We start from the raw sequence: 12,145 nt of genomic DNA, 5'->3' as shown, positions 1-12,145 counted from the left end.
CCTTCTTCGGCACATTCAGATGAATGCAATTATCACCCCGTCCCGCCTCTTCCTCTATCGCTATCGATCGGACCCTTCCTGTCCCAACTGCCCCTGTATCTATGCGGACCTGGCCCATTGCCTATTCTATTGCCCGGCTGCTCAGCAGTCGGCTTCCTTCCCCCCACCCTCTCTATCCATCACCACCTGGCTCGACTGGCTTGGCGCTGAAGGGGAAGAAGAACAGCGGCTTCTGGTCGCCCAGGCGGTCGAAATGCTCGGCCTGTAAATTATGGTTGATTAAAAGTCTTTTACTACTACTACTAGTTTTGTAGTATGGCCGAGTATTCCCTGGGTGCTGGCGCAAGTTCCGCGGTCTCGTCGGATGCTCGGAAAGTAATGTATCCTCGAGCTATCCTGTCGGCCTCTCGGTTCCCGGGGGCCTCCCCTGTATCACCGACGTAAGCCTCTTGCGTCCCTTTGAAGGCGGCCGATGGATTGAGGGTCCGTGCGGCCGAGAGGCTTTCTTGGATAGCCTGTATAAGCTTACGGCGTTTCGGGACGCCGTCGACGGGTCTTGGCTACGCTTTTCCTGCTGCTGCTGCCAAGTTCTGGGGGGGGGGGGGGGGGGGGGGTGACAGGAGTTCATCAGCGTCTCCCGTGTTCATCTCCGCTCCTCACTACCTGGCTCTTTACCACCGCTTCCCTCGACGTAACGCCAGCGGCGCATCGCAAGTCATCAACCCGCATCCCTGCTTTCAGCAAGGCATTCCCGCTTCATCCGAGACGCTTCTTATCTGGTGAACTCTTTCCTTTAGAAGTGTCGTACGCGTGTTGAGTGTGTTTTAAGGCGAAAGCCTTTAATGGCTCATTCTCCCGTATGTCCGTCCGCCGGCGTTACATCCAGCGCCTGGGGTGACTCATCGACATGCGTAACTGACGTCATCAAACGGACGACGGGTGTCCACCGAGATATGTGAGACAGTTACTGCGTAATTTCCTTTCCTCAAATACAATTTTCATTTTCTTCATTACAGCACTTTCTCTTTCACTCCCACTTCCTCCCTGCCTCTACAAACGAATGACGGGTGTCCACCGAGATTACTGCGTAATTTTCTTTCCTCAAATAGAATTTCCATTTTCTTCATTACGGCCCCTCTTTCTTCTTTCACTCCCACTTCCTCCCTTCCTATGCGGTGCGGTTCGAGTGCCCACCGAGATGACAGAGAATTACTGCACCATTTCCTTTCCTCAAAAAGCGTTGCGTTCAAAGATGTTTCCAACCGGCAAGGCATCGCGCCGGACAGGTGGTGGCGTTGTTCCGTGGGCTCCCTGGCAGCGCTACAACACGCTGCCGCGTTCCACTCATAAAGGCGAATATTAAGCGACATTAATCAGCAGTTGATTAATATTTAGTCATTAACCAGTAATTACCCATTAATTAGTAATTTGTCATTACTTAGTAATTAGTAATTGTTTATGTGTAACGTCATCCTGTGGTAACGTCACCACAGCCACAGAGGCAGTCAAAGTGGTGCGATAAACGCTTTCGCCTCTACGCAGTTTAGACGAAGCCCCCCCCCCTTAATTTTTTATTGGTGTTTTCGTTTCTTATTGGCTCCTTTGCATTTATAAATACGGCTTTGTTTTGTTTTGTTTCATCTGTTTGTTGTCTTGTTCGAACGTGCACGCGATAGCGTTTCCCTTCGGCAGTCGAGGACGCTGGATACTGGCCTCCCCCGTCGCGGTGGCTCAGTGGTCAAGGCGCTCGTCTACTGAGCAGGAGTTCCTGGGTTGAAACCCGACCGCGGCGACCGCCTTTCGATGGAGGTGAAACGCAAAAGGCGCCCGTGTGCTGTGTGATGTCAGTGCACGTTAAAGATGCCCAGGTGGTCGAAATTAATCCGGAGACCTCCACTACGTCACCTCTTTCTTTCTTCTTTCACTCCCATCTTCCTCCTTTCCCTTAGGGCGCGGTTCAGGTGTCCGGCGAGATATGTGAGACAGATACTGCGCCATTTCCTTTTCCTCAAAAACCAATTTACAATTTACTTATTGGCGTCATGAGGCTTTGGTGGGGAGACATTATATCAGTTGAATGACTCAGGCGGATAAGCTCCCGACCGTCCACTGGAATGATAACTCCGCCTGTGCTTAAATTTACAGCGAGAAATAAAAGGAAACATTCAGAGATAGATGGCAGCACAGCTACGAGTATACACGTATGCTCGTGTGCTTTGCTCGAGCCAGTAGGCAGGCCCGTGCAATTTCCTTTTCAGCCTTCTCTCAGTCACAACAACACAACAGTATACACGTGAGCTCAAGTAACCCACCTGTCCGATATCAGCGCAATATCCGAGTGATAGCTTGATGTGTCAACACTACCGCCACGTGGCGGATGAAGGTTTAAATCGGCCACCGCCGTAGGCTGCATTCTTTTTCAGAAAGATGGCTGTGAACTTTCATGGTGACGCGCCTAACAGTGCAAGCACAACCGAACATCGAGCAAGCTTTCACTCTTGAACCAGATCGCTCAGAAGCAATCCGGGTGCACCAAGTGTGTCAATGTGTTGAGGCTATATCCATGCAACAGTGAATAAAGAACACGAAAAACAAACCTAGAAGAGCTTCATTGCATTCAACAACCTCTTGGTTTACAGCGAATGTTAATTATTTCATGAAGTAACATCGTGAAGTTCCACTAAGAAAAATTGTGGTTAACAGTTCGTAAACAATCATGACCAACAAGTTAGAGCTTGTGAGAGAAATTGCTGAACGACTTAGGTCTCTTGAGTCTAGTAAGGCTGGCTTGTATTATTAGTCTGGACTGAGTGTATAATCGAGGTATTGTAAGAAAGGGGCAATTAAATTCGAACGCTCAGTCATCCTTAGGAGGCCTAACAAAAAATAGCTTTCGCTTAAATAAAGGAATAGAAACGTAGGTTGAGTTTACCATGCCATGCCTTACCATGCCTTACCATGTCACATAATATGCCATACCTTATCCCCTCTAAACGCAGCTTCCATGCAGGCTTTTGTGTTTATCGTCACCTTAATTCGCGCTTGTAAATAAATGCATAGGTGGAATCCCGGCCGCGGGGGCCGAATTTCGATGGAGGCGAAATTCTAGAGGCCCGTGTACTGTGCGATGTGAGTGCACGCTAAGGAACCCCGGGTGGTCGAAATTTCTGGAGCCCTTCACTACGGCGTCCTTCATAGCCTGAGTCGCTTTGGGACGTTAAACCCCAGTAAACCAATATAGCACCTTTGCTACTGAGATGAGCTTGTACATGCACTGAGAAGGTGGGCTCCCAGTGCAGTCCATGTATTAGAATGACAGCTGTACAAGAAAGGCTGGCCCGTTTGCAGCACAGGACGTCTGCACACGTGCAGCTACGTGAAGGTCAAAGGCAGTGGTGGAGAAAGGGTACATCGACGCTTGAAAAGGTGAGCACCTCTCTACGTGAGTTGACGCATGGAAAGAAAAACTGCATAGGCGTGGAAGGCGGCACATGAGAAAGTCAAAATATATCAGAATGATGCAGTTAATATGTCAGAACCACGTACCTCGAAAGTCGAAGCAGAACGATATGCGATTCGAGAGTGACGACAACAAGGAACCGAGCGCCGTGTAGCCGTCGGCGGTGTCCGGGTAACTGTTACGCGCCCCGAATGTCTCTGACACCAAGGAGCCGACGAAGACGCCGATCTTCCTCCCTCGCAATGTCGCCGGGTCGTAGCCGGCGTCCACGATGGCCTCGTACGCGGTCTCGAGGAGAAGCCTCAGCTGCGGGTCCATCACGTCCGCCTGCCTTGGCGGCACACCGAAGAACTGGGCGTCGAAGCGCGTCAGGTCACGGATGGTGCCCATCCTCCCCGGGACACCCAGAAGGCCTGCGTTAAGGAGTTGAATTCATGTAGAACCAAGTACAGCGCGTCGTCCTCCAGGTTACAAACGTTCCTCAGCCTGATAAAATGCTGCTGCCGGCTGCCACTCCACTGTTCGAACAGCGTCCAATGTTGACAATTTTGATGTCTGAAGGGCAACTTGGCCAAACAGCTCCGTGGAGACCGTATTTGGTCTGCGTGAGGTGGGCGAGAAGCCCACTTTCCCAGACATTTGCCGCGGAGAAGCCCAACTCCGGGCTACGGGAAAGTTGTGTCGTCTTAGGCTAAGGTATACAGCCCAATGGGTTTGTTTCTTAGCCGTGTATTTGAACAGTTATGAAGCCGCATCAGCTCTAAATCTGTGTGATATCAGGGCAAGCTTTGTCCTCACCTCTCGAGGCCTTCTGGTCGTTAGAGGTGATCTAAAGGCTCCGCTATACAGCTTAGAAGCAAATACCTTTCCCTGAGTATTTTTTTTACAAAGGCAGTAACTATTGGAAAAACTGTGGGTACCGGGCGGCCCTGGCTATAGAGCCAAGGGGTCGAGCGCTGAAAGCAGCTTTGGTTTGCTAAGTTGTCATCGTTCTGTCATTTTCAAGCTGGGCGAAAAAACGAGGACATAGTAAGGAGGACGCACACACAGATCTTGCTATGTGGCTCTGCGCTGTGTGCGTGCGTCCTCCTCCCCGCTGTTTCGCGCAGTTTCAAAATGAACAAAACGCATCAACTAGCCCGCAAGAAAGGAAGACGTCATTATATGGTGACAACGGACGTTTGAAGAGAATTGGCTTCGAGGTCTTTATTTTGTTCTCTGTCTTTTTCGTCGGTACAAGGCATGCATTGCTTTTTAGGCTTTTATTTCCGCTCAATGGAACAACTTACATGCTAGTTTTAAAAACAAAAAGTTTTCGCACTTGTTGTATGTGCTCCGGATGCTGCAGCTATGCAGGACTCTCAGACGATTGTGTTTCTGCGTTTGGAGCATTGCGACGGGTGCTTTTCTGGCGTGAGAGATGTGTTGGCTCGGAAGGGAGCATTTCGTCGTTATAGGGGATACCGTACCGAAAGCGCTCATGCTCTGTTCCACCGACACGCTTTTTAAGCTCTGCTATCCCGCATGCCTGTAGCGTTCAAAGCAAGGCCTGTATCATTGGCCTACCCGTGTAACTGCGGCGGCTGCTACTGCACCGGCGCAAAGAACGCCGTTCTATCCAGTCAATATAGGGTGCTTTGAAGCGAAAAGCTTCACTACGCGGGTCACAGCCGAGCTTCGCGTGAGCCGAACTGCTAAGTTATGCGCATGCGCGAAACCGAGTGACGTCACGCGCCGCGCAGGTGGTCGCTCCTCGCCGCTGCCGCAGCCGTCGCTGCCGCCGACTCAGTCGCCTGACCTTTCGGAGCAGCCGCGTGCTACTGCGCATGTGCGTCGCCTCCTCCCTGTCGCTAAAACTGCGCGCTTCGCCTCCTCGCCCACCGTTTGACCTTTCGGTGCAGCCGCGTGTTGTCCGCGTCGAAGCCGGTAACCCTCCTCTCTGCATTCCTGCGGGCAGTTTTAACCGCTCCGATTTCCGTCTCCTCCTTCGCCTCCGTACAGGCAGTGTGTGGACGGCCGTCAAACCAAGCATAACTGAAGCTTTTCGCTTGTATATCCAGGCTTAACCAGAGCTAAGCCACTGCGAGGAATCACTGCGCTGCTTCGGAGCTATGCGCCTGATCCACTCGAATGCAACGAGACGTCTGGCGAAGGAGCGGCGGTGCAGCTGCCACCGCTGACGCGCGCGCGCTCGTTCTACCGCAACTGTGTGACGTCGCGGTTGCTATGCACAGCTGCGCCCCCGCCGGCGCGCCGGTTGCTAAGGAGGGGAGGAGGTTGCGCTGCTGCGCAGAGGAGAGGCCACAGTTGGCATGATTCCAGCGCTCGGACGGACACCGCGAGCATGAGCCATTAAAGGCTTTCGGCTTAATACTTTCGAATGCAAGTGCCGCTCAATGCAGTGGGATTGTTCCAGCTTCTACTCAATTTCTCTGATGAACGAAGTAGAGACAGAAAAACTCTTTTCACTGGGTGCTTTACGAGTTGCAGTAGTTCCAACGAGTGCAAGTCTTTCAAAAACCTGCGGCGTAAAGTAATTTTGATGAGGCATGTCTGCACTCTAGAATTGTGAAGCTTAAACGCCATTCACTTTCACCTCATTAAGTCGCAGATTAGGGGCATTTTCACCTTGCCTTGCACAGCTCTTAGTGGGTGTGCAAAGAAAATAAAGACTCGGTCCCGAGTTTACGTTCGGTTCCGATAGCGGTGCTACACCCTGTGATAAGCAAAGCAGTGGCGTGTGAGCGATCGCCATCGCATCAGCGTGATGAGGGCCGCTGAGGCGACCTATGAGGGGATTCCGACGGTGATGATGCTGCGGGGCAGTCACACTGTCGCTAGCATGAGCCAGCCTCCCGATAGTTAAACGACGAAGGAGCGGTGCCTCTCACGGCTGTGCAGCACTGGTGAACCAACGGGGAGTCGAATATGGAAGCGATATCTGGCCACGTCCGCAGACTCGTTACTTGTACCGCTCCGTGCTCGTATTAGCAGCCCATCCTTGTGTTCGTGCCGCCGTAGTTTTGTTTTAGTTTAGAGATCAACTATTAAGGCGACAGCCTTTAATGGCTCATACTGTCGTCCGTTAACAAAGCGTGTCACACGCGTTTAACTTGGGAACTAAAAAAGATAGAAGAAAAGCAATGGTTGAATCAGACAAAGGAGGAAAACATAAACCTAGAATCCAAGTTTTATGACTGTAGATTAATTGTTTAATTAATTATAGGCAAAAATGTCGAAATTGCGTCGAAATAACGCGGACGTCGAAATAGCCACGGGAACGGTGTGATGTAACATCCCCCGGAAGTCGTCCCGGCATAGTGTCCTCGGCTTTCGCCTCTCAACACTTTAGTTGCCGAAGTGTCTTTGGAATTTTGTCAGTTAACATAGCATTTCGCTCATGACAGCCCATGATCTGCAACCTGTGCCCCGGAACTACAGTTGTATCACGCGTTTTCGGCGTTAATTTTGTTGGCCCAGAGTAAATCGGTACTTTGCTGCTTCTTTTGGGTGTGCCACTCGTCGGGAAAGACCGTAGCTCGCAGATCATCTACACTGGAAGGCGCAGAATTCGCTTTAACCACGCGTGAACTCAGGCATCAACCGCTAACGAAAAATAGAGCTTGCTGCTTCTTTTGTCATTCCTTGGGTGTGTTCTGAATGCTTAACAGTGATGGGACCTCTGGGAGCTTTAGAAACCGCCCGAAGGAAGGAACACGCCTCGCCTTCGGTGGCCCAGATGCTCTGTGGAGTTATCATCATCATCAGCCTGACTACGCCCACTGCAGGACACAGGCGTCTGCCATATCTCTCCAATTAAGCGTGCCCTGTGCCACCTTATCGCCGCAAAGTTCTTACTCTCATCCGACCATCAACCTCTCTGCCGCCCCATGCTACGCTTTCCTTTCCTAGAGATCCAGTCTATTACCCTTAATCATCTGTTATATTTCCTTTGCTCTACATGCCCTGCCCAAGCCCAATTCTGTCTCTCTGAAAAACTTTATTACACGTTCCTCCTCTTGATTTCGACTAAGATGCAATTAAATCGTGCTTGATCCCTGACCAACTTTGCGATATTCCTGTCACTTAATGCTACAGCTACCATTTTTATTTCCATAGCTCGTGGCACTGCTCTTAACTTCGGTTGAACCCTTTCCGTTAGCATCCACGTTTCTAGCCCACAGGTGAGTGCCGGTAAGATGCAGCTGTTATACACTTTTCTCTTGAGGCATTATCGCTACGTCCTCGGCTCACACAGAGCATGAATTATGGATATACTTTCGTGTATATCCTTGTCTATGTAAGTTGAATTCTTTCAGCGCACCTCCTTTCGGATCCGTTTTGATCATTGACAATCACTTTTTAAATGCTAAAGACATCGAATTCCCTAGCGTTGCACAGGGAAAGCCAGTTTGTGGTATTGCACATACCTCGTGGCCAGCGAGCCTCGTCATCAGTGACGAAGTCTACTCCAGCGTAGAGCTTTTCCTTGAACTCGACCACGTCGTCCGCTTGAGGGAAGCGACCCGAGATCCCAGAGATGACGAAGCCATCACCCACCATTGCCGCCCTGCGAAACACAGCGGCTAGGAAAAGAAAGGAGTGACTAACTTAGAACGATCAGCGCGCTGCTGCAGTCGAAACAAGGTTAAAAGAGAAGGAAAGGCCCACGCCGATGGCGTGAGCTGAGCCGCGTATGTGAAGGTTTCCGACTTCCCACACCTGAGCTGCTCCGTAATACGTTCCCTCCAAGCAGATGTTCAACTAGGGGATAAGAGCCAACTTCCTCTGCTATAAGTAGTTAGGCCCTCAGGCTTCGCGCTTTAGGAAGGATAATGCTCATTAAAGGCGCGTGAGAGGGTACGCAGTTTTTGGTTTTGTTCGAGAGGGTAAAACATCCTGCGATGGTTGTAGGTAGCTGATAAGTGAGATCAAACAGTGCTGTCAGCTGTCAAATAAAACCTCCGACCGGATGCTTCGAGCGGAAATCGTGCCATAGCTGCACAGCTGTGTAAAAAGTTCAACAAAGTGTGGAAATTAAGAAAAAAAATTCGCTGGTGCTTTAGCATAATTTTTTTGCAGGTGCACATCACCGCCACGGGCCTGAAAGCGCGGTTGAGGTGTCCGCGCACCTACGGAGCAAGTAATGCGCTTCTTCAACTTTTTCATCGTCAATGCCAATTTACCCAAGGTACCAAGGGGGACTATGCTGCAGTGCCGCATTTCTGCAGCATGTCAACGCCATCGCCTATTGCTCTAGTCTCTTGTTTCTGCCACAACATGCCAACGCATCCAGCACACAACTTTCTTTCACTCCCCCACATAGCTAAAAGTGCGAATGTAAGTTTGATAGTAGTATTAGTTGATCGAGTAGCGTGAGAGTGTGTTCCAGTTTAAAGGGAAACTGCATAGGTTTTAGAAATCAACGAGCTTGAGAGGGTCGAATGTGTGAAACTTGCAGGTAAGGCATGCGAAGTCTTCTTGGGCTAGCACTTGAAATACTGAAGTAATCACCTATTAAAATCCGGACGCCCTTCAAGCCTCTCCGCAGCGCACAACGCCAAGTGGGGGGCGCATGATGACGACATCGAAGGTATCGGTACAATTCCAGCGCACAAACATCTGCTTTGAAGGAAAATAAAATCAGGGGGCGACGCACGCTTAAGGCGAAAGCCTTAAAGGGGCTGCGAAACATTGCTTGGGGGGATACCGGCTATACCTCAGGTGGGTTCTTTGTCACACAGATGCCGACTTAAAAAGAATTACAGGAATCGATGCACAGGAACGGGAGTTATTCAGTGAAGAAATTTCAAAATACAAGCAAACAAAACGCTGCCCTCAACTCGATTTTGGCGGGGCTTCCCACTCCTATTTCGCTTTCCCAATGACGGCACCTGGCGCAACCAATCAAAACAGCCAGCCAGAGCACGTCGCGGAAGTTTGTACTCCATGGTTGCCTGCTCTCTGTAACTCGTTGTTGCTGAGACGGGTGGCGTCGTTTCCATGCCAGAGCGCCCCTGGTGGTGGATTTTTATTTTACTTGCTTTGCAGGGCTTTTATCTAAGACAAACAAGTTGTTTTTGTTGATCTAATATAAAACGCAGACAGGTGACAAAATGTGTCTCTATTTATTCACACAATTTCCAGTATATTTACTGTTTGTCCGATCATCAAGCTCGCGCCAGGTGATGCCATAACCGCTGCTAGAAACCCGCCACTGTGTGGCGACACCATCAGAGCCATGAAGTTGTTTTTGGGAGGACATTAAAATATTAAAAAACGGAATATACGCGGCATTTCCTACGCTAATAGCACCATTATAACTCACCGTATGCAATCAACAGGCAAAACAGTTAATTAAGATTGTGTTTCTGGGCCCCTTTAAGCGCGCGTGTTGCTGCTTGTGTCACTGATGTGTGGTTAAGATGTTAAGCTTCGCCTCTAAGAGTGGAATGCTACAGCGTCTTGCAACGCTGCCATGGAGTCCACAGAACCCCATCGCCCATTCGGCTCTACGCCTTGCTCAACGGTAATTTTTTTTAAGAAACGAAATGTATCTTTCTCGCATATCTCGGTGGACACCTGAACCTCGCCGTAAGGGAAGGGAGGAAGATGGAAGTGAAGGAAGGCGCCGTATTAGCTAGAGGTGCCTTTGTAAACCATCGAGCTGGCATGGCGGAGAGGTTAGCGTGCTCGTCTCGCACTCCGGAGACCCTGGTTCGATTCCCTAACTCGACCAATTTCTTACTCGGTTTTATTTATTTGTGTGGTCTGACTAGAAAGGTTAATTAGGCTAATTGGTCTTTACCATTGCTCTCATGCCATGTGTCATGTCCGGTCACTTACCTGTCAAATAATGGAACTCTCTTGAATGTTCGACACAATCTCTATGAAACGTCTAGAAACGTCTATTAATGATGATAAATGATAGTTAAGCATGACCTGCACATTTCGTGATACTAGTTAATATATGGTTAGTGATAGTTAACGTGACCTTAACTAGTACACTGAATAATTAGTGTTAAAGGACAGGTGCAGTGCACATTCACACATGCCACTTCTTAACTACTACTAATTACGAATTAGTCATTAAGTAAATGAAATTCCTTTATATCATGTTCCGATGTCTTTCGAATGCACCCGATTAAGTGTCGATTGGCTATTGATTGGCATATACCCATGTAAGATGCGCATCCGAAAGGCGGACACTTTTGCTAACAAGTCTTGGTCACGACAGTATGAGGCATTAAAGGCTTTCGCCTCAAAAAAACCAACGCCACCAAAGGAATACCCTGCCGAGAGTTGTTTGGCAGAGTCTAACGAGTCAGGGCAGGGTGTGGCTCACGACAGCGCTAATTTGAAATCATACCCTCCATGACGCCACGCTGAGTTTCCCTTCACTCCTCTGGTGCATTGAGGAGAAGCGCAAAATTCAATCGTTGATTATGTCGCTACTTTAAATGCTAGTGCAAAAACACTTGGCATGCTTTACCTACAGCCTATATAGATTTCAATCCTTGAATATCGCGAAATTCTCAAAAAAGTGGTGCAGTTGCCGTTTAACGCGAGGCGTGATCAGCTGCGGCCATCGCCCAGTGCACTCGTGCAGTGGCCCGCGAAGCTGATCTGTTTACTCTGCCGCGGGTTCGAATGTTTTTTGCGGATGTAATTATTTATTTACGGCTTGCCCAAGGTCACCCTCAAGTTCATGCATCACACAAATCGGCGAGAGGCCTGACCTCGTGAAGTAGTGTTTTGCATTGAAAATACTGACTAGTCATGGCAGGACACCAATTCCGTAATCTGGCACAGAGGATGGATTTCCGTGTAAACGGGGCAACAACTTCGTGGAAGAGTCCAAAACTTTTTTTCTTTTTTTTCGCACGGCAGCTTTGAACAAAATACATATAAGCAAAATTGAATGTCTTGCTTCGATGCATCTATATTGCTGTCAGCCCAAATACTGGTGGAGAGTGATGCCCTCTTCTAAACGCGGTTTAGAGACATCGTGCAGTGTGAGCTGAAAGACACAGCAGCTTGGAGACTCAACATAGCTTGAGAACAGCACAGTGGACAGCAATACTTATGTGCAGCCTAATCGTGATTGTGCGAGTTGCACTCTGCACCCATAAATATGCACCATTATGCTTTAGATTTAAAGAAATTAAAATTTTCTACACAGTCGCCTTCCATTTACTTTTGACGTCGAGTGTACATATTGTGCATATTGTTTGTATAAAGACAAACAGGTATTCGTTACCGCTTATGCGGGAGATCATCCCGTTCCTCTCACTCGTAACGCCTCTCACGGCTGTGACAAACTCGCTGCACCAATGCACGAGGCATTGGTGCAGCAAGTCGAGCATATATCCATCTCTTTCTCCTACCACAAAACTTCCTTCATGTCAAGAACTGTTAGTGGAGTGTTTCTTGAAGAAGAAAATTTTGCGAAAACTAACAAGTTGTCTGTAATTGTACAGGGTCGTCCAAAAGTTCCCAGGCCACAGGGTCTGCTTTAGAGCGCTATTGTTGGGCAGCTACGACACCCCTGGAGCTAAAAATCTCTGTAGAGGATTGTAGAAGTACTATTCTCACCTCTGAGAACTTTGATGTCTTTGATGCTGTCGTAAGTGGCAGTATACGCCGCTTGAAAGCAGACCCTGTGGCCTGGGAACTTTTGACGGA

The 12,145-nt window shown here is 49.1% G+C and overlaps 1 protein-coding gene across 1 annotated transcript in view; it reads right to left on the bottom strand.

Annotated features, from left to right (window-relative positions):
- LOC149348016 (fatty acid synthase-like) overlaps nucleotides 1-12,145 on the bottom strand; it is an 89,538-nt gene that overhangs the window by 73,979 nt on the left and 3,414 nt on the right. The window contains exons 2-3 of the mRNA XM_089541662.1: nucleotides 7,891-8,046; nucleotides 3,547-3,873 (exon numbers count right to left, since the gene is read on the bottom strand). Of these exons, the coding sequence (XP_089397788.1) occupies nucleotides 3,547-3,873; nucleotides 7,891-8,023 (460 nt within the window). The 5' untranslated portion in view covers nucleotides 8,024-8,046. The remainder of the gene's footprint in view (nucleotides 1-3,546; nucleotides 3,874-7,890; nucleotides 8,047-12,145) is intronic.

Source organism: Amblyomma mixtum, chromosome 4, assembly GCF_055824585.1.
Source record: "Amblyomma mixtum isolate Tamu chromosome 4, ASM5582458v1, whole genome shotgun sequence".
Classification (NCBI taxonomy): domain Eukaryota; kingdom Metazoa; phylum Arthropoda; class Arachnida; order Ixodida; family Ixodidae; genus Amblyomma; species Amblyomma mixtum.
Note: the sequence above shows the minus strand (reverse complement) of the source record. Positions and strands in the feature narration are given on the sequence as shown.